This window comes from Vicugna pacos, unplaced genomic scaffold, assembly GCF_048564905.1.
Source record: "Vicugna pacos unplaced genomic scaffold, VicPac4 scaffold_17, whole genome shotgun sequence".
Classification (NCBI taxonomy): domain Eukaryota; kingdom Metazoa; phylum Chordata; class Mammalia; order Artiodactyla; family Camelidae; genus Vicugna; species Vicugna pacos.
In genome coordinates, this window is record NW_027328738.1 from 4,807,119 (window position 1) to 4,831,249 (window position 24,131).

At 35.3% G+C, this 24,131-nt stretch overlaps 1 protein-coding gene across 1 annotated transcript in view; it reads left to right on the top strand.

Moving 5' to 3' along the window:
- LOC140692756 (uncharacterized) overlaps nucleotides 1–17,637 on the top strand; it is a 36,001-nt gene extending 18,364 nt beyond the window's left edge. Inside the window, exons 3-4 of the mRNA XM_072957052.1 lie at nucleotides 17,199–17,448; nucleotides 17,495–17,637. Coding sequence (XP_072813153.1) covers nucleotides 17,199–17,448; nucleotides 17,495–17,637 — 393 coding nt within the window. The remainder of the gene's footprint in view (nucleotides 1–17,198; nucleotides 17,449–17,494) is intronic.
- Nucleotides 17,638–24,131: the final 6,494 nt, after the last annotated feature.

Sequence of the window (24,131 nt, forward strand, 5' to 3'; positions counted from 1 at the left end):
TATGCAATTAAATATTGCAATCTTATGCATGATTCAATATCCTTAAAAACTCATAATTTAAAAACTTGTTAATATGTAAAATATACCGAGCTGTTGAAATCACAAGGGTACCCCTGTGTGATTATTACTGTTTCTCCCCCCAAAAGAGGAAGAGTTATTTTTTCACACAGGGTAAAAGGAAGTGAAATTTAAAATGTATTTCTCTGATTTAAAATGGACAGAAACGTTAGCTGTTTTTCATCAGAGAGATCCTTTTCAGGATATATATTTGAAGGTAATCCCACATTCAAAGTATTTCAGTTTGGGAAGTAGCCATGTTCATTCCAAATTTCCTTTTGAATCTTAGAAATACTATCATTAGAGTCCTTTCACTGCAACCAAATGAATGCTTTCTCTTTCAGAAACAAACTTGCTGTCATTTTGTTAGACAACTGGTATGAATGCAGTTTTTTCCCGTTTAATTAAAATTTCTCTCAGTATCATGCTTTCTATTCTACACACACACAGACACACACAAGTTCGTTTATCAATTTATGCAAAATAATAGTATAAGATTAATGAAATAAATAAAAGTTAACATTTCTCCCCCCAGTTCTTAAATTACTCAAACTATGGCTTTTGCACAGAGACAAATGCCGTGTAACATCCCTACGCAGAACAGTGCATGTTTTAACATCCTTGTTGCCTATATTTTCTTGTTAAATTTCCCAGGATATTTGATTCAGTTATAGATTTCAGGAATACTCATTGCCTTAACTTTTTTCTGGGAAAAAATGTTTGATTTCCAAATTTAGATGCAAAAACTTAACACAAAAGATGAAGTATTACCCTAAAAAAGGTTACATCTACTTAAACAGATCATCTACCTTTATTGTTATGACTCTGATATTTAGTTACTGTAAGCAACTTCAAGGCTCATGGTTGCATTAGGTAAGTAATTCAATAATCACTAAATATTCAATGATAAAGAAGGTACCCTTTTTACTATTATACTCCATTATAACTCTATCAATTTAAATGACAGGTACAAATGTGTCATTGGAAATTAGTAGCTTAGTCAGTGTTTCTCAAATATCCGAGATTAATGTTTCCCAATGTACTAATAGCAGAAGAAAAATATATCTTGACACATTTTATGAGTACAATTGAAAGCAAGCTATGTCCAAAAGGATTTGGATAGACATTTAGTTATCACCTTCCTATGTTAAGAACATATTGTCTCTAATTACTCAGTTTTAAGATAAAAAAATACAAATATACACACACTTTTAGAGAAGAAAAATATATCCAAAATTAGGATCAAATAGTTTGAAATTAAAGTGAGCAACTGAAACAAGAAGTATGGCAATTGCAAATTAGTTTTAAATATACTGTATATTCAATTTAATTTTTTTTGTTCACACATAAAAAACTGCATAGCACAAAATTGATGTGTAAGAAAATAAATACTTGGAGAGTTCTTATTTAAAAGAAGATGGTGAAACAGGAAATGCTTCAGGAGGTAATTTATGTATTCCAATATGTAATACAAAATTATGAGATAGGCTTGTAGAGACAGAAATGATGGAAATAAGGGAGGGAAATGGCAAATGAGACCTGAGTGCTACTGATGAATGACAGGCGTTGATGAAATTTTCACATGTGATAATCTGAGTATCACATCTTCACTACTGCTGTTTTAGAGCTAGAAGCTGGAAAATGCAATTGATAAAACTCTGCCAAGAAATTATGTTGATAAAGAAATGTAAAGAATGAGAAATACCTTCAGGGATATGAGTGGCGAAAGTAGAGGTCGTATTTCTGTATAACGAAAGCACTAGGAGAGTAGAAAGCAATGTGGAGAAAATGATAATTTTTAAATGATAGAGAATTTTCTATGTTAAGGTCAATTTTAAAAGTGTCAAATTGAGTAATGCTAAACAGGATAGAGAGGACCAGAAAAACCCCCCAAATCCATAAACATGTTATAAAAACTTAGGACATCAAAGTGAAAGGAAAAACCTCAAAAATTCCAGAGAGAAAAAAAAAATCACTCAGAAAGGAAGAGGAAATTAATATGACATCAGACTTTTCAACAGCAACAATGTATGTTAAGAAAACAATGGATTTTCTTTTGCTATAGAGCTGAAGAAAGAGAACTTCAGTATCAAACTTGAAATTTTACATGGAGCTAAAATTTTTTTTCTTCCACTTTTATTGACATATAATCGAGATACAGCACTGTATCAGTTTCAGGTGTATAACATGATGATTTGACTTAACATACATCATAAAATGATTATCACAATAAGTTTACAGAAACCCATCAACTCACATAGATACAAAGCTAAAGAAATAGAAAAAAATTTTCCTTCTGATGAGACCGCTTAGAATTTGCTCTCAACAACTTTCATCTAAACATAGAGCAGTGTTAATTACATTTATCACATTGTGCATTACATTCCATCATACTTAACCTATCTTCTCACTGGAAGTTTATTCCTTTTGGCTACCTCCATCCAGTTCTTCCTACTCTGAACACCTGCCTCTGGTAACCCCAAATCTGATCTCTTATTGTATGAGTTTGTTTACTTACTTCTTTGTATCTTTTTGAAGTACAGTTGACTTACAACATTACATTAGTTGCCAGTGCACAGCATAGTGATTCCATGTTTCTATACATTTTAAGATGGTCACCACTATCAGTCTAGTTATGATCTGTTGCCATACTAAGATATTCCACATTTATTAACTATATCCCCCACACTGCAAATTTCACATCCATGATTCATTTATTTTGCATCTAGAAGTTTGTACCTCTTTATCTCCCTACCTATTTCTTTCCTCCCCCCACCCCTCTCCCCTCTGGCAACCACCTGTTTCTTCTATGTATCTAGAGCTAACTCTGTTCTGTTAAGTTACATTCATTTGCATTCCTTTTTAAATGCCACATATAAATAAAATCATTTTTTCTTTCTCTATCTGACATATTTAACTAGAATAACACCTTGTAGATCCACCCATGTTGTTGCAAATGTCAAGATTTCATTTTTTGTAACTAAGTAATAATCCGTTGTATGTAAACACAGACACACACATATAGCACAGCTTCTTTATCCATTCATCAATTGACGAACATTAAAAAGTTTTCCATATCTTGGCAATTGTAAATAATGCTATAATGAACAAAGGGGTTCATATATCATTTTGAATTAGTGTTTTCATTTTCTTCAGCTAAATACCCAGGAGTGGATTTGTTGGGTCATATGGTAGCTCTATTTTTAATTTTTGGAGGAATATCCATCCTGTTTTCTGCAGTGGCTGCACCAATATACATTCCCACCAACAGTGCCCGAGGGCTCTCTTTTCTCTGCATCAACCCCAGCACTTGTTATTTTCTGTCTTTTTGATAATAGCCATTCTGAAAGGAGTGAGGTGGTATCTCATTGTGGTATTGATTTGCATTTTCCTGATAATTAGTCATGTTGTGAATATTTTTGTGCTTACTGGCCATCCATTAGGTCTTATTTGGAAAAAATGACCATTCAGGTCTTCTGCCCATTTTTAATGGAGTTATTTTTTGAAGTTCAGTTTTATGAGTTCATTGTATGTTTTGAATATTATGCCCTTCTCAGATATATCATTTGCAAATATCTTTTCCCATTTGGTAGGTGCCCTTTTCATTTTGTTGATAGTTTCCTTCATTGTGCAAAGCTTTTTAGTTTGATGCAGTCCCATTTGTTCTTGCTTTTGTTTCTCTTGACTGAGGAGACATATCAAAAAATATATTGCTCAGACCAATGTAAAAGAGCACACTGCCTATGTGATCTTCTAGAAGTTTTATGGTTTCAGAAATTACATTTAAGATTTAAGTCTCTACTTTATTTTGAATTTATTTATGTGCGTGGCATGAAAGAGTAGTCCAATATGGTTTTTTTGCATGTAGATGTCCAGTTTTCCCAACAACATTGTTGAAGTGGCAGTGTTTTCCCCGTTGTATATTCTTCCTTCCTTTGTCATAGATTAATTGATCATACAGGTGTGCGTTCATTTCTGGGCTCTCTATTCGGTTCCAGTGACCTATGTGTCTGATTGTGTACCAGTACCATAGTGTTTTGATTACTGTAGCTTTGTAGTATAGTTTACAGCCAAGAAATCTCCAGCTTTGTTCTTCTTTCTCAGGATTGTTTTGTTTCCACAAACACACTATATTTTTCCATCTATTTGTGTTGTCTTCAATTTTTTCCTTGGTATCTTACAGTTTCCCAAGTACAGGAATTTTACCTCCTTAGTTACATTTATTCCTAAATATTTTATACCTTTTGATGCAATTATAAATGGTATTGTTTCCTTAATTTCTTTTTTTGATAGATCATTGTTAGAGTATAGAAATGTAATAGACATATGTATGTTAATTTTGTATCTTGCAAATTTGCTGAGTTCACTGGTGAGTTTTAGTAGGTTTCTTTGCTGACATCTTTAGAATTTTCTATGTGTAGTATCATGTCATCAGTAAACAGTGATAGTTTTACTTTATCTCCTCCCCCCACTTTGGATGTCATTTATTTATTTTTCTTGTCTGATTGTTGTGGCTAGGACATCCAACACTATGTTGAGTAAAAGTAGCAACAGTGGACATCCTTGTCTTGTTCCTCATCGTAGGCAAAATGTTTTCAGCTTTTCACTGTTAAGGATGATGCTAGCTGTGGGCTTCTCCTGTATGACCATTATTATGTTCAGGTATTTTCCCTTTATAGCTACTTTGTTGAGAGGTTTTTTTTTTTTATCATGAATAGGTGCTGAATTTTGTCAAAATATTTTTCTACATTTATTGAGAGAATCAAATAATTATTATTCTTCAATTTGTTAATGTAGTGTGTCACATTGATTGATTTTCAGACATTAAACCATCATTGTAGCCCTAGGATAAAACTTATTTGTTCATGTTTTATGGTCCTTTTAATGTATTGTTCAATTTGTTTAACTAAAATTTTTTTGAGGATTTTGACATCTATATTCATCAGTAGTATTGGCCTATAATTTTTTTGTCTTATCCTTGTTTGGCTTTGGTATCAGAGTGATGTTGGTCTCACAGACTGAGTTTGGATGCATTTTTAATCTGTAATTTTTTGGAATAGTTTAAGAAGTATGAGCGTTAACTCTTCTTTAAATATTTGGTAAAGTTCATCTGTGAAGCCATCTGATCCTGGACTTTTTAATTTCATTACTGATCTGTTCACATTTTCTATTTCTTCCTGATTCAGTCAATTTCTAGGAATTTGCCCATTTCTCTTATGTTTTCTATTTTAGTGATGAATAATTGTCCATAGTAATGTTTTATGATCTTTTATATATCCATGATGCAAGCTTCAACTTCTACTTTTTGATTTCTGATTTTATTCATTTGCCCTTCCACCTTTTTTCCTTGTGATTAGTCTGGCTAAAGATATGTCAAATTTATTTATCTTTTCAAGAATGAGCCCTCAGGTTTCATTGACCTTGTCTATTATTTTCTTTGTATTCATTTCTTTTATTTCAGCTCTGTCTTTAATATTTATATCATTATACTAAATTTGGGTTTTGTTTATTCTTTTTCTAGTTTGTTTATGTGTAAGGATAGGTGGTTCATTTGAGATTTTTCTTCTTTCCTGAGGTGGGCTTATATTGCTGTGAACTTCCCTCTGAGAACTGCTTTGCTATGTCCAATACATTTTGGATCATTGTGTTTACATTTTCATTAGTCTCTAGTGTTTTTTAAATTTCTTTTCTGATATCTTTAGTGATCCCCTGGTTGGTTAGCATTATACTTTTTAGCCTCAACATGGTTTTAGTTTTTTGTAGGTTTTTTCTTGCTTATTTCTTGTCTCATATTGCTGTGGTCAGAAAAATGATAGATATGATTTCAGTTACTCACAATAGCCAAAAGGTGGGAGCAACCCAGATGTGTATTAACTGAAAAATATATAAACTAAATGTAGTATACCTATACAATAGAGCATTATTTTGCCAAAAAAGAGATGAAGAACTGATACTACAACATAGATGAAGTTTGAAAATGCTATAGTGAAAAGGGAGAAAAAGGTTTGAAAACCATATATGTGGTTAAAGGTTAATATCCAAAACATATAAGAATCTCCTACAACTCAAAAAACAAAATACCAGGCCAGATGGGCACAGAAACTGTATAGATGTTATTTCAAAGACATACAAATGGACAAGAGGTGTATGAAAAGTTCCTCAGCATCACTAATCATCAGGGAAACACAGATCAAAACCACAACGAGGTATCATCTCATACTTCTTAAGTTGGTTATTATCATCACCTCACACCAGTTAGAATGACCATCATTAAAAAGTCCACAAATGATAAATGCTGAAGGTGGTGTGCAGAAAAGGGAACTCTCCTACACTACTGGTGGGAATGTAGTTTTGTGCATACATTATGGAAAACAGTATGGAGATTCTTCAAAAAACTAAAAATATGATTCAGCAATTGCACTCCTGGGCATATATCCAGAGGGAACTTTAATTTTAAAAGATACATGCACCCCAAAGTTCATAGCAGCACTATTTACAATAGTCAAGACATAGAAACAACCTAAATGTCCATTGACAGATGACTGGATAAAGAAGTTGTGATATACACACACATATACACACACCCATACACACACCAGAATACTACTCAGCCATAAAAATGGATAATATTGGCAGCAACATGGATGGACCTGGAGATTGTCATTCTAAGTGAAGTCAGCCAGAAAGAGAAAGAAAAATACCATATTATATCATTCATATGTGGAATCTAAATAAAAGACAAGTGAACTTATTTAAAAAAAAACAGAAAGAGACTCATAGACATAGAAAACAAACTTATGGTGACCAAGGGGGAAGAGGGGTGGGAAGGGATAAATTGGGAGTTCACAATTTGTAGATACTAAATACTATTATAAAATAGATTAACAAGTTTCTTCCATATAGCACAGGGAGCTATATTCAATATCTTATAATAACCTATAATGAAAAAGAATATGAAAACAAATAATGTATGTATATATATGACTGAACTATTATACTGTGAACTCAAAATTGACACATTATGAACTGACCATACATCAATAAAATAAGTTTAAGAAAAGATAACAAGTGTTGGTGAGCATGTGGAGAAAAGAAAAGCCTTGAACACTGTTGGTGGTAATGTAAATTGGTGCAACCACTATGGAAAACAGTTCATCAGAGAAGAAAAAATAAAACCAGCACATAATCCAGCAAATTACCCACTTCTGGGTATTCATTTGGAGGAAATGAATTCACTCTTAGCAGGGATATCTGCACTCTTACCTTCACTGCAACATTATTTGCAATAGTCAATATGCAGAAATAACCTAAATGTCCATTAGTGGATGAACAGATTTTTTAAACAAATGTGCTATACATATACAATGGAATATTATTCAGCCTTAAAGAAGGAGGAAATTCTGCCATTTGTGACACTATGGATGGACCTGGAGGACATTATGCTAAGTGAAATATGCCAGGCATAGAAGGACAAATACTACATGACCCCACTTGTATGAGGGCTCTAAAATAGTCAAACTCATAGCAACAGAGAATAGAATGGTGGTTTCCAAGGTCTAGGAGGGAGGGGAAAACAGGGACGGATTAGCCAAAGGGGACAAAGTTTCAGTTGTGCAATATTAATTAATCCTATAGATCTACTTATGGCCCTAGAGATATATGAACAGAGATATAGGGCTTATAGTCAGCAATGTTGAGTTCAGATGCAAGCATTATGGGATCATGACCCACTGTAAGACCTGGCAACTGCACAAGAATGAAACGGGGGCTGCATCTGGAACTGGACAAAATTGAATCAAATTTCATTGTAACAAACTATAGCTAAAGAATTGTAACAATCTCTCACCTATATAATTATATAACAATAGTTAGTCAACAGCTAAAATCTGTGTTTACTAGCACTAACCCAGTTAGAATTTTACCTACTTACTGGAACACTCGAGTATGAGGCTCAGTGCTATTTATGGTGAGATTGAAGGATGCTGTAAAATGTTCACTCATATTATAATTAGAAAAGTTGAAATTTGGCTAGTGCAGGTTGGAACTGCTAAAAAGATTACTAAACTATCCTTACTAAAGTACATTTTTTCCTATACAGTTATGGAGCAAATCTGTTAGATGGGTGCCTGCCATTCAAGGAAGGCTAAATAATTTTAATTCAGGTGTTACCACTGACATTGCAAACCAGGAGCAATGGTCATTTAGATGAGATTGTCTCAAATAATAGGAACAAATTAAACACTATTCATTATAATTGAATAGTTTTATATGTTCCTTAAAATGAATATTTCATGATTTAACATTAATAATGGATAATGGTCTTAGTATAATATGTGTGTCTTACATTAGGAACATTATGTGAAATGATGGCACTGCTCCCATTGGCTCAACCTGTAAGAATAATATAACATATAAAAATTGTTATTCATAAGAGATATTCATAATTATGGAGAAAAAATTCAACCCAAAGCTGTAGACTACAGAGTCCCTCGTGTTAATTATGTATTACATACCAACTGGGAAAAACAAAAGATAGCTGAAGAATAGCTATCAAATTACAAAGTCCATGGAAAAAATAAACATTAAAACTTAACAATAATTTGTAGAACTTTTGTATGATGAAGGAAAATCCTTATACATAGCTAGTCAAAAGTCTGCTTTAATTATGTATCACTGATATATACTCAAACACTATTAACTTACAGAAATATGTGTGTATTTTTAAATTAAATACAGTGGTTTCTCATTTTTAATATAATTTTCTTATATTTAATGTAAGAAAAGTTAAGGCTTCTTGGATATGTACAAAATTAAGAACATCTCAGAAAGAAATCAACTCTGAATGTACAGAAAACCAGATGCTACAAATAGTACCAAAAACTGGAATGCTTGTGGGAAACTGAACTGAATTTAATCTTACAGAGAAATAAGATCATTACTAACCATATGTACTGCCAAGTAGAGGCACTGTCAGGGGTCACTGTAGGAGATACTGGTAAAGATTTATGAAAATCACAATCACGATGTCAGAGTCAACTTAATGTTCAACTGCTGGTGCAAATTGAGGAAGTACAGACTTTTTACTAGCAGTAGGAGGATGTGCAACAACTGTAGCTTTAATTTCATAAAAGAGACTTGAAAATTCACCATAGCTTTGTACCCAGGCTATCTTCGCGCATCCTGGTTTATTTTTTCTTTCTCAGTAATAACCTTAGATAATCCAATATTTTTGAATTGGCCATGTTCTCTGGGTCATAATTTTTTATTTTCCTAATACCTACAAAGGACAGTCACCACATAATTTTTTCAAAAATGTCAAGTTCCACTTTAACAGCAAAATCTTACAGGTATTATGATCTCAAGCACAGAAGTGGGTCCCTGAAATGATCAAAACAGGAAGCAGAGCTCGTCACCTATCTTGAGCCATTGAAATTCAGCCTTGACCATCAAGGAATTGTGTAGAATTTACATTAGAATTATTTTTCTGAGAGACGGAGGAGTATACTGGTTCCTGTAAAGCCCCAATTTGTCAAGTTTTGGCTGTGGACAATTGACCCCTCCGCTTGTCCCTCTGTGTGGACGTGTTAGAATCTGACCCCCATGCTGGCAGTAGAGAAGCCTTGGGCAGAGGGCCAGAGATGAAGGGGCAACTGAGGCATGATCTGTCAACTTTTAAACACACATGGAATAAAAAGATAGGCAGAGTGGAGGGTTACGGTAAGTTTCTGGTGCAAAGCCTTTTCACTATCCATAAAAATGATCATATGCTTTATCAGCTTTGTTGCATTAATAAGATGAAGTCCACCAATAAGTTATCTCGCAGGTGTGGTCACAATTACATTTCTCAATTAAATTTTATTTGGGCATAACTTACTAACAATACATAGTTGTTCACAAGTAAATAATAATTTATTTAAGATATTCATATCTATAACTATAACTAATATTAGGCACTTGTCTCTATTTTTCCTTTTATTCAGCTATTGGAATTAGTGCCAATTTCTTAAAAAAATGGAGCATGCATTTTTATTTATCCTCTGGAACAAATTAGGTAACATAGACTTTCCTATCTAATGCTCATTTCTTAAAACTTATTTGTTTAATACTTAATGGAGTTTAGTCCTTTGTGAAACTTTTAATTTTGGTCCATAATTACTCACCTGTTGCACGTTTATTATCACTTCCTGATTAAGCCTGCAAAATTTGTATTAGTACTTTTAACATGTGTTCATTTTATTAAAATGGTAAAATTTTAACTGAGTTATATAGAGCATTCTAATTTTAAAAATCTCTTTTACATCAGTAAGTATAATCTCAATAAATTTTTATGCTATGCATATATTTTTTTTTATCCATTTTCCCCTTGATTAAAATTGCCAGAGGTTTGCCTAGTTAATTAGGATTTTCAAAAAATAACTCCTGGTTTTTATTTATTAATTCCACTGTTTTTTTTTAGCATGTAATCTAATAAATGTCTGCTTTTCTTTGGAAATCCACATATTTCACAACCAACTCACAAAGCTTTATAAAATCAATCTTTTCACTTAATAAAAACATTTATTGCTATAAATTCCCAAAAATATAGGTTTTGCCACATTTCATAAGCTTTGATATATAACAAAGTTTTCAAATGACAAATCATTTGTATTAGCAGTTTTATCTACTTTTTGTAATGAGGGTTATTTGAAGGAGTCATGTATGTCTATGTCCAGGAACCATCATTGAACTTGAGAAAGCCCAAAAACCACACATATGTAAAATCACTAAAATGTTGACAAATAATATCAGGATGCTTCTCAGTCATGGGTAATCTGAACCACAAATGATGCATCCACAACTAAAATAGCTTTAATAATTTCTACATAATTACAGTTTATTTATTTTCATTCACATTTATCTGATTTTTGTCACAGAATTTAGATTGCAAATTTCTCCTTATTAATCAGTGGTTATTTGTAAAGTGATAGTTTTTTTCATTATATTTAAATATAGATATCTAGTATGTAGTACATAAGCCTGTATTTTTAAGATGTTAGCCATTAAACTCTATGAATTATATCATTTAGATGTGCTGTAAAATTTTGTATTTTTTGTACTTGAAAATATCTTACTCTGAAAAGTACAAATTAACTTTTGAATCATGGCCATTCTGACTGGTGTGAAGTGATACCTCATTGTAGTTCTGATAAATGCTGGAGAACTGGAGAGGGTGTGGAGAAAGGGGAACCCTCCTACACTGCTTGTGGGAATGAAGTTTGGTGCGGCTGTTATGGAAAACACTATGGAGATTCCTCAAAAAGCTAAAAATAGACTTACCCTATGATCCAGCAATTCCAATCCTGGATGTATATCCAGGGGGAACCTTAATTCAAAAAGATACATGCACCTCAATGTTCATAGCAGCACTATTTACAATAGCCAAGACATAGAAACAACCTAAATGTCCATTGACAGGTGACTGGATAAAGATGTTTTAGTATATTTATAAAATGGAATACTACTCTGCTAGAAAAAAATAATAAAATAATGCCATTTGCAGCAACATGGTTGGACATGGAGATTGTCATTCTAAGTGAAGTAAGCCAGAAAGAGAAAGAAAAATACATATGATATCACTTATATGTGTAATCTTAAAAAAAAAGTACACAAATGAACTTATTTGCAAAACAGAAACAGACTCACAGACAGAAAGTCAACTCACAGTTACTGGGGGGAACGACATGGGAAGGGATAAACTGGGAGTTCAAAATGTGCAGTATTAACTACTATATGTAAAATAGAAAAACAACGATTTCTTCTGTACAGCACAGGGAACTATATTCTATTTCTTATGGAAACCTACAATGAAAAAGAATATGAAAAGGAATATATATGTGTACATGTATGACTGCAACATTATGCTGTACACCAGAAACCGACACAACAATGTAACTGATTATACTTCAGTTTACAAAAAAAAAAAATAACTGCTTAATCCTTAAAACTATAAGGCTCATTTAACTTTTTAGATATGATGACATTTGAGGGAAAGAACATTTTCTAAAGGTTGAATCATTTTATCTCAGAAAATAAATGTCAGCTCGAAACACCAGACGAACAATGAAACTTTAAAATATTAGTTACATTTATCTTCACCTATGAAAATTAGCTTAAACTATCGAAATGAGTAAAGGAAAATGAATAATGACCACTTAACAAATGAAAAGCTGAAGAAATTTTCCGTCAGGCATATAAGCATGGCCAGTCACGTTACTGTTAGTCCACGCAGGTGGAGAGGCTTACTCAGTGGACAAGGCCTGCCTTCCCCTGTGCATTAAGAGTGAAGCCTTTTTCATTTTCTGCCTCAATGACTTACTAGTTTTATGTAATTCACATACTCAAATATGTTATTAGGATCTCCATATGGTTCAATTTGAGGGCTTAATATTTTACCATGGAAAATATTTATGATCTCCAAATACTGTGCAGAATAAGATGCTTGGGACGAACTGCAAATAGGTAGAATAAGAGAGTGATTTAAGAGTACAACTAAAATAAAATCTGCATTTATTTTTAAGATTAATCATCTTTTCCCAATGCTAACCTATACAATATTGTATGTGTTGTTGACATTGTCAAATGTGATCTGACTAAATCGTGTACTGAAACCCTCCTTTAAGGAAATATGGCCTCAAGAACCAACTTTACTATTTTCCTGGCTAATTTGGCATTTAATATATACAGCTATTTATCTTCTTTTGTCAGTATTTTTTGTTATAAATTTTAACTTCTGTGGTTAATATATCTTGCTGGCTCTTATTTAACTTTCAAACAATACCTCTTGCTCTATTGAATTTCCTCTGAGAATAATATATTACAGAGTTATGACAAATTTCAGGTTTCTAATAACCTTTTTAAGAAAATTCACAATCAATGTTTTCTAATTTGAATTTAGGAGCACACAGATATGCACATAGGTGTGTGTATAAAGTGTGTACAGATGCCTATACATGTATATGTATGTGTGTGTATGTGTATATATATAAAGCATGTGTTTATATGTAAATATATATATTCTCCATCATATATATGGGCTAGGGAAGTGTATGACTAGAAAGTTATACATTTTTCCCCTGATGCTAAAAGTCTAATTAAAAATGCACATTTACTCATTTTCTAACAAGGGTTGTTAATCTTGAGTAGAGGAAACAGGTCCATTTTGTGTTTTCTGTATTTCATTTAGCAATAGTTCTTTTTTAAAAAAAAATTATTTTATTATTACTTTTTTTAGTGGAGGTACTGGGGATGGAACCCAGGACCTCATGCATGCTAAGCATGTGCTCTGCCACTGAGCCATACCTCCCCCTACAATAATTCTTTCAATGCCTGTTGGATAGAGTGTTATTACTTCTTTTGTCTTTATCAGGTGGTCTTAGAGAATGAGAAATTGAATTGAAGTATGCTTTGCAATTGAGTAGAGCTTTATTCATGGTCTGTGTTAGTATCAGTCAGGTTTCTCTAGAGAAACAGAGCCAGCAGTATGTATTTACATATGTGTATATATATATATGTACACATACATATAGATCTGATTTATTGTAAGCCATTGGCTCACAACATTGTGGAGTCTGAGACTCCCACTGTCTGCAGTCTGCTAGCTGGAAATGTAGGTGGGCCAGTAACATGGGTCTAGTCTGATACCAGCAGACTTGAGACCAATGAAGAGCAGGCACATCACTTTGAATCTGAAGGCAAAAAAAAAGTGATACCCCTGCCCTTGCAGTCAGGCAGGAAGAGCTCCCCCTTCCTTGAGGGAGGGTCAACCTTTTAGTTATACTCATGCCTTCCCCTGATTGAACGAGGCCCACCCACTCTAGTCAGGACAACCCTTCAGTTAGTCTACTGATCCAAATGTTAATCGCCTCCAAAAACACTCTCCCAGACACACTCAGAATAACGTTTGACCAAATATCTACACACTCCGTGGCCCAGTCAAGTGGATATGTAAAATTAGCCATTGTGTGGTCTTTAGCTAAATGAAACAAAATCCTGAAGAATGCCATAATGTTAATGTCAAAACTACCTGCTTTATAGCTCTAAACATTTGTATTTAGGGGTTGAACATCTATATTTTGGCTGATTTCAGGGACAGTAAAATTGGCCTTAAATTAAAGACAAATAATGCAGGAAATCATCAAGCATTTCAATTTTGCTCAGTGAACAATTTAACTGTTTTTATTTTATTAATTGCAGAGAACCTGGAGAATCTTCTGTAATTGGTGATGCTTTCATGGGCCCCTATTTTTTTTTCTCTTTAAACACATGGGACGGTCGTTTTCAGACATTAGCTGTTAAACAAAAGGAAAACTGTGACGCAGGATAAGTGACAATTGCAACAATTGGCAACTAAGGAAAAACACTATGAGAGTTTCCCAGGCAGGGCAGTGATGGCGGATCTTTGTGAGTAAACAGGTGGGAAAACTACTCAGTAGCATGAAGGGAACCTCTTGTAGCTCCAGAGGTTCGCGTATTTTCCCAATTTCATTGTATCATGGGGCTTTTGACTTTAAGGTTTACTGATGTTTGAGGCCTCCCTTTATCGACTGAGGAAATCCCAATACATTTTCATCATCAGTTGAAGCTTTCTCTATAGAAAGCTTAGTTTGGGGGTTAAAAGTAGCATAGACTAGCTAACTCTAACAATGAACTTGCAAGGAATGCATGAAAATTTGAGGAAGTAGGTTTTTCCATCTGAGTCTAAGAACTATCCACAGTTAGTGATATCTTCTGAGAATATATGACTTAAAGTTTTAAGGTAAAAACTTTGATTGATCAGTCAACTAAACTTTGACAAAGGAGACAAGAATATACAATGGAATAAAGACAGTCTCTTTGGGAAAACTGGGCAGCAGCATGTAAAACAATGAAGCTAGAACACTCCCTTACACCATACACAAAAATCAACTCAAAACGAATCAAAGACTTAAACATAAGACAAGATACAATAAACCTCCTAGAGGAAAATATAGGCAAAACATTATCTGACATACATCTCAAAAACGTTCTCCTAGGACAGTTTACCCAAGCAATAGAAATAAAAGCAAGAATAAACAAATGGGACCTAATGAAACTTACAAGCTTCTGCACAGCAAAGGAAACCAGAAGTAAAACAAAACAACAACCTATGGAATGGGAGAAAATTTTTACAAACAATGAAACTGACAAAGGCTTGATCTCCAGAGTTTATAAGCAGCTAATATGACATAATAAGGGAAAAACAACCAAATCCAAAAATGGGCAGAAGACCTAAACAAGCAATTCTCCAAAGAAGACGTACAAATGATCAAAAGGCACATGAAAAAATGCTCAATATCACTAATTATCAGAGAAATGCAAATCAAAACTACAATGAGGTATCACCTCACACCAGTCAGAATGGCCGTCATTCAAAAGTCCATGAATGACAAATGCTGGAGAGGCTGTGGGGAAAAGGGAACCCTCCTACACTGCTGGTGGGAATGCAGTTTGGTGCAGCCACTGTGGAAAACAGTATGGAGATTCCTCAAAAGACTAGGAACAGACTTACCATAGGATCTAGGAATCCCACTCCTGGGCTTGTGTCCAGAAGGAACCCTACTTCAGGATGACGTCTGCACCCCAATGTTCATAGCAGCACTATTTACAATAGCCAAGACATGGAAACAGCCTAAATGTCCATCAACAGATGACCGGATAAAGAAGATGTGGTATATTTATACAATGGAATACTACTCAGCCATAAAACCCGACAACATAACGCCATTTGCAGAAACATGAATGCTCCTAGAGAATGTCATTCTAAGTGAAGTAAGCCAGAAAGAGAAAGAAAAGTACCATATGAGATCGCTCATGCGCAGAATCTAAAAAAAAATACCAAAACAAAAAACAGAAATACAAAACAGAAACAGACTGATGGACATAGAATACAAACTTGTGGTTGCCAGGGGGATGGAGGGTGGGAAGGGACAGACTGGGCTTTCAAAATGTAGAATAGATAAACAAAATTACATTGTACAGCACAGGGAAATATATACAAGATCTTACATTAGCTCACAGCGAAAAAAATGTGACAAGTGACTATATATATGTTCATGTATAACTGAAAAGTTGTGCTCTTCAATGGAATTTGACACAACATTGTAAAATGATTATAATTCAATAAAAAATGTTTAGAAAAAGAGAAAAAAAGCAACACTTCTGTCTATAAATTATGACTAAATCCTAGTCATCACTTTGAGAGGTATTTGGATGTGAAAAGGGCCGAGGGTTTGTTGAGCTGTTCAGCGTGTTATGTGTGCTGACTATCCATGACTCCCCTGCTGATGTGGTCAACTACGCTTTTATAGCTTAGGGTTTAGGTTATGAATTTTAGGTGTTAGGGAAAAAGCAGTGTGTGGCTGGGTGACAGTTGAGCGATGCTAGGGGAAAGGGTAAGAGTGAAGAAAGACCTTTTTTTTCCTTCCACAACAACCCAGAAAAGCCTGAATCATAGCTGGTGTAACTTCCAGTGGACTTTCAGACTATGTGTTTGCGTATCTGCTCTGTGATTTCTTTGTGGACAAAAGTATTGTCTTATTCATCTTTATATGCCTTGAACTTAGGCACAATGCCTAGTCCATAGCAGACATTTAATACAAAATTTTTGACGAGATAAAGAATGACTCAAATGTGGTGGTGCAGAGCTTGATGAATTTAGAAGACAGTATCTGGGCCTGAGGTCAAGATGCAGTTGTACAGAGCCTCCAGGATTTGTGGTGGGGCAGACAGGAGCACTGCCTGGCAGGAATCACTCTAACAACCGCCAGCTTTTAATGTGGAAAAGTTTGGTCTGCCTGCTCAACAGCCTTCTGCTTGGTTAGATCTTCAGGATATGTACTGCTTTTGATGGCCTGAGGTCAGGTTCCCTTGATGGCAAGGGTCCCCTTTTCCAGATAATGAACAGACCCTGAGAAAGAATGCCAATGTCCTTAGGATCTGACACACAATCCTTTCTCTTTCCTGCTGTGATTAATCTGTGAGTAAGTGGTGTTGGCATCAAACAAACCCGAGCTGAACTCCAACTCTGCCAAGTCCTAATCAGGTAACCCTAAGGCGATTTACTTAAGCCTTTCATGTCAGTGAAGGTCCTAGCGGTCAGTGATTGGCGTGCCCCAAAGGGTGTAATTGAAGAGAAACCGACAAGAGTCACAGAAGTGACAAAGGGCGAGGAAGAGCCAGGTCTGGCAACAGCAGAAAGCTGTCTCCACCTGAGGCCTGGAAGGGACAGGACAGGAGGGATGCCACCACGTCACAGAGACAGCGGGAGGCATGGAAGTGCGGCTGCCGAGCCGAGCGGTGATCCCGGAGAGGCCGTCCCTGCCAGAACCTTAGAAGGTGAGTAAATGTTCTGATCTCTGTCTCACACTTCATCCCCTCTTAGTTCTTCCAACTTCCACACCCAACCAGAAGCTGAAGCACCATGGAGCCCGGGAAGAGAAGTCCTGCGGGGTCAGACTCTCCAGGTGTAGAACAAGGCAGAACAATGCAGAGAAGAGATCTGGAGGTGATAAAGATATTCCCTAATCATCAATTTCTCTTTCTGCAAATTGGGGATTATAATCATCTCCTCCGCATGGACGAGGACCAGATGGGATAACGGATGCAAAGCATTCAGCATGAAGCTTAGCACATTGTTAATACTTGTTCAGGATTAAAATAGCCTCTGAAGGTTGCTCGAGACTCTGATCAGAGGGAACCTAACTGGTGAAAACAATTCTTTTCTAATAAGTCTCTTATTTTAAAACAAACGAAATAGAATCCAAGAATGTGCCTCCCATTTTTAGGATAATATACCCACAAGTTTGTATAGTTGCAAACTTTCTTGACATGATGTTTGGATTCAGAAAAACCCTGGCTCCAATCTGGTCTCCAGTATCTTTACTAATCATTTCCTGTGACCTGGGCAATGGTGTATTTAACATGAGCCAATGTTGTTTTTCACCCATAAAAATAAAGGAAAAATAACCACTACCTTACAGATGTGTATCAAAAGTAAGACAGGGTCTAACACAGCACAGAGGCTCAGAACTTAGCAACGTTATGCTTTGCCATCTCCACAGCAGCTCTGTGTGGTACTAGATATTATACAGCGCAGATACATGGCAGACCTTTCTTTTGCTGCTCAGAGTGTTTTCTTTTTAATATTAAAAAGATTTATTTTACGTAGATATTTTAAACACTGTCCATGGATTACCCTACATTAATAGATCAATATCCATGCATTTGAAAGTTTCAGGCAAATATTCTAAAACCAGAGACGGAGATGAATGTTAATATACAATTGACGAAAAGGCAGCAAATCTCAATAATCTTCAAATACACTTTGATGTTTTCTATTACCAGATAGCAAACTCTGAGACCAGGCTGGCTTAACATGCCTCATTTTCCGACCTGACTTTGTTTTCCTTTGACTACGCTACATGGAGTCATTTTGGACAATGACGCAATTTTCCTTGCCCGGCTTGGTCAGGAGACACTAAAGGAAAAAAAAAATGTTTGGGGGGAAATTGAATCACTCTCCCTTCTTTTAGAGGGAACCTGCAAATGTCACTTAATGAGAAATGTTCTCAGTGCAGAAGAATGCACCGTGATGAGTGCGTTCCCCGCTCCCGATGGCTGCATCAAGCCCGCATCACCATCAGCATTCAGCGCGACACCAAGACCCGCAGGAAACCATTCCATTTGTAAAAAGGTCAAACATTGGTAGCCCCAAGCTTTTGAAATGAAGCAGAGAAAACAATTTCAGAGCTATTTACTCCCCTGTTCTCTGACAGCTTTTGTCCCGGCTTCCAGTAAGAGAGATTTGCTTTTATAGTCACAATCATTTAAGCAAATACGATGCTTGTGGCTACAAAAAATGCATTTGATTGCTTTCTTTGAGTCAGAAGGCTTTTATCTTGTTTCTAAAATCATAAAGCCCACCAGGCACTGCATTTTTCCAGTATTGACTGACGTCCATCCTATACATTTAGGTAAACAATTAAGGGTAGAGATGATGACAGAGGAACTTTGGTAATGCAGGAAGGAATTTATAATACATGAGGGCTCTTTCACAGTGGAAGTGATGTGCCTTTTGTAGGGCAGAAGAATTGCTATGATTGTTTGGCAATCACATGTCTCATTTCTGATATATTTCCTAGCTTTTTTGTGTATTAACAAGAATATATTGGGAGATCCTTCAGCATTGCTTAACAGAAACATACATACAATTATCAAACTTGCTGTCATACCCCTGGAAAGCTGTCTCAAAAGCAGGAGAATAGTAAATATAAAAGAGACAGAAGCATCAAGTGTAGTTCCTATTAGGAACTGACGGTTGGCATGCATTCTATGTACACTGCTAATAAAATGAGGGATGAAGAAAAAAAATTGCAGGAAAATGGCTTCCATTCAATTTTAAATGACTTACATTTAAAGTGAATCTCTTCATATATCGAGCTCCCAATTTTATAGAAATGTTAGCAATTTATAGAGACATTCTTTTAAAAGAACATTACTACTATTCTCAATTTATAGTGAGGAATTTCAATAATTTCATGACTTTCCGGAGGTCACACACTGGGTAGGAAAAAAGTTTGCTCCTGGATAATATGAAACAAGAAAATGAAATCTTATAGAATGATGTATTCTCAAATGTTTTCTTTAGACCCGTTTGAGGTTTTACTCTGCCTTAAATATCATATAGATCTTTCTGAAATCCACTCAGCAGCTATGAGCTATTTCAGGCCAATAATTGTGACATGTTCCAAAATAGTCAGCTTTGTTCGACATGTATTTCAGCATCTGTTATGTTACAGGCTTTGTTAAACAGAAGGACCAGGAAAGACAAGATCCTTTCTTCTGTGGAGTTCAAAGCCTTACAGGTAATTGTACGTGCAGCCAATGCTCCAGAAGAAGTATCAGAGGAAGATGCTATCATAACACAGAGAGAGGGGTCAGGCGGTCCTGCCTATGGTAATTGTGTTAAACTGAAAATTAAAGACTAACTAGGGATGAACAGACAAAAGGGAGAACCAAAGAAAGTCCAAGAAGCCCAGCAGGACTGGAGTATAAGGTTTATGATGAACAAAAGATGAGGCCCAAGGACTTAAATTAGACTATCTTGCATTAAGATCTATCTGAATTTGCTCAAAGTATCATTTTGTCAAATCAGACTTACTGGAATCTGCAATCGTATATAGTGTCAAGCTTTACTAATAGTGTTAAGGATATAACTAATCTGAAGAATTAGCTACAACAGAGGAAGGTTTGGGACCAACCAGTACAACACACATTACAATGTGTCCTTTGGCCCATATTTAAAGATGCACTGTCTAAAGGATGCATGGAGTCACCGTTTACATGAAAAGGAATCACACTGCCCATTGCAAAGCTTATGTAACACTTCCCCTGGCGCCATGCCCCGTAAGTCCAGAGTTCATGTTTTATTGCCATGAACCATCCTATACACACCAGGTACGTTCTGCTACAAGCATTCTATAAATAATGACTCTCCCACTAGGAAATACCAATGTGGGGCTCAACAGCAGGTCTGTCAATAACACGCTTTCAAGGAGATTCGACCAGGTCCTCTTTTCTATTTTGAGGACATTTCATGGTAAAGTGAGAATGTTCTCACAGTCATGCTATTAATTCTTTCTTTTCTACCTGCAGAAACTATAAATCTATGTTATACATTTTGGATTGATCATGAAAGTGATGGCAAAGGCTTAAAGGATCTTAAGCCTGATATATAGAACATACAGTAACATATGGAGGCTAGATGGAAAAAGGAGAAGGTTATAGGCATGAAGACTGAATTCAGACTTTTGGAATGGTGGGATCACTTGAACTAGGGCATCCCACAGTAGTGCCCAAGAGAAGGATGCAGACGCTAGAGTTGTTTATGAGTCAGCATCTGCAGGACTTGGGGATTAATTCAAAATAGGAGGTAAAAGAGAGCAAGGGAATTAAGGATTGCCTATATTTGGGCAACAAGGTAGATGGGGCCAACAGCTGAGATAAGTAAACATTAGTAGGGGAAATCGATCTGGAAGTCCAAAATATGGTCAGTTTTAGATAAGTCAAGTTTGAACTGATTAGAAAATGTGAAAGGGAAGGCTTTCAGTGAGCAGTTGTATAAAAGGGTCAGAAACCAAGGAGAAAGCCCTGGGCCAGAGAGTTGAGAGGGACTGGCAGAAATATATTAATTGAGGCCATGGGAACTGATGAGTCATCTGAAGAGATCAATTAGGAAGCAGGCCGGAGGAAAGCTGGACAGTTTTAAAGAACGCAAAGTGGATAAGGCAGACGAATAGACCACAGTGTGGAATCGGGAAGCCAAGTGCTGGGCCGATTTTAGATAAATGAAGAGAATGTTTGTGCAAAAAGCTTCTGGGTGTCCAAGCAAACAAAAGCTGCCCTTTGACTTAATAATGTGGATGGGACATTGGACTACAGCCCAAATACAGAGGTGGAGACAGAGTGAGTAAACAGCTCCTATACCAGAAATTGACACATTGTAACTGGCTAAACTTCAATATAAAAAAAAGGAAACATATTGGAGCTTCTCATCTAGGCTATATTAAATTTTGAGACTTGTGTCTTTTTCAGTATTCCCCTTGACCGGCAGAGGGCTACACATAGAACATTTTAAGGAATACTTTCTTGAAAAGGAATATATTTGAAAATTATTATCTGAAGATAGGCTGAATCCAGATTAAGTCTTTGTTTTTTCACGTGCGAGGGAAAACTTTCAAGTTTTCCCTTACACATAACTGTCCAGTGTGTTCACCAAACTCTCTTTTCCTATTTTGTAACTGCTTTTTTTCATTTGTTTGTTTGTTTTTTGACCTGTCAAATCTGGTGAGCATGTGTGCACTTGGGGAATAAATAATCCATTCATTTTGGCTCAATCAAAAGAGCAAGAAAAGAAAATTTGATACATGTTATTATAAAATGCACCCCAATGTTCATAGCAGTGCTATATACAATATCCAAGACATGGAATAATCTAAAATTTCCATCAACAGATGACTGGATAAAGAAGTTCTGGTATATTTATACAATGGAATACTACTCAGCCATAAAAAGTAATAAAATAATGCCATTTCCAGCAACATGAATGGACCCAGAGATCATCATTCTACATGAAGTAAACCAGAAAGAGAAAGAAAAATGCCATATCATATCACTCATATGTGGAATATATATTTAAAAAAGAGGACACTAATGAATTCATCTGCAAAACAATAACAGACTTGCAGACATAGTAAGTAATCTTAAGGTTACCAGGGGAAAGAGAGTGGGAAGGGATAAATTTGGGAGTTTGAGATTTGCAAATGTTAGCCACTATATATAAAAATAGATAAAAACCAGATTTATTCTGTATAGCACAGGGAAATATATTCAATATCTTGTAATAACCTTTAATGAAAAAGAATATGAAAATAAATATATGTGTGTATATATATATACATATGTGCATGACAGGGACATGATGTACACCAGAATTTGACACATTGTAACTGACTGTACTTCAATAAAATAAAATACAGTACAATTTATAGAGGAATGTTATTGACTTGCTATTGAATTATCCACAATACTCTCCTCTTATTTTTGTGAGTAGTGGAAAGATGACTGTATTTCAAATGAAAAGGGACTAATATGCATTGAGACGTTGATATGCTCATATGGATTCTAAGTTTTAAATTGAAAATGTTGGCAAGAGTAAAAACTATCCATTTTTTTAGCTGGAAATAATAATAATAGCATAATAATAATATATTGTTTTTAAAAGAGATCATATCACTGATTCATCAGCAGTAGGATATTTTTCCTACAGAGGGGCAGATATTTTTACTTATTTTCTATTTGGTAATCAATGGCCCTCAGTTGAAAGATTGTTTATTGAATTTAGGAATCAGTATTTAGGCAGGGGAAAGAGGAAAACCATTTGAATGTGAAGAGGATCACTAGTTATCTTTTATTATATTATTTTAATCAACTGAACTTATTGACTCACTGTAGGGCATTCAAGAATCACTATGAGAAATTGCTATTTTGCCTTTTGACTGAGAGGTGGTTCAAGTTTGAGCTCATCGAATCATTAAGGGCTACTTAGCACTTACGTGCAGAATTTCCACAGCCCTTCTGACTTTCAGTGAACTCACTGAGAGAAAAACACCAAAGCTGCTAAACACATAAAACAATTGAGAGATGTGATAACATTTCTGTTACAATTATACTGATGCTCATTACAGCTCGCCATTCTGAACATCTGAAATGCCATCAGGTTTATGATTCTATAAATCTGCAGAATGCCTCACTGTGAAGTAATGGTCACCTGTTTCCAAATTAAAATGGTATCGTAACACTGGGGGCCAATATGCATGAAGTTGTTAACTCTTATAAGTAAACCATTAAACATCGGGAAAATCTTTCTCCGATTTGCTATTTCTGAAATAGCTATGAATTTAAAGAATTTCAAAGAAAAAAAAAGAATTCCAAAGAGGCGAAGATAATTTTTTTCACTTCTTATTTTGGGAAATAAATTAAGATGTTGCAGACTTCTTGATCCAGTCCTGACTGCAGACGTGGTTAGAGCGAAACACAGCGGGATGTGTAAGGAATCCAATCATCACTTTTAAATTAATAAATGGGGAGTTTCCGAGTAGGCATTCCTGAACAGAGGACACAAAAAATGAATTAACATGTATTAGAGAGACAAAAGGTCTAAGACCATGTCAGAAAAAAAATGTATTACACCAGCTGGACTGGAATCCTGCCATTGTGTCCTTGTTTTCTGTAGAAAAGGACACAAGCCAACAGAAAAATTTCCACACTATTTGCTACAGGCAAACATGTTATAAATTCAGCTTCTGAACGTAGCTTCTGAAGTAGAATCCAAGAAAAATTATAACTCCGCAGGTCAAAACATTTCACCTGTCTTCTAGTCCCGACACCAAGCTCATCCACATGGTACCTGGAAGTACCACGTCACCCCAGAAATTAGGTACCTGTGTTACTGCTGAGAA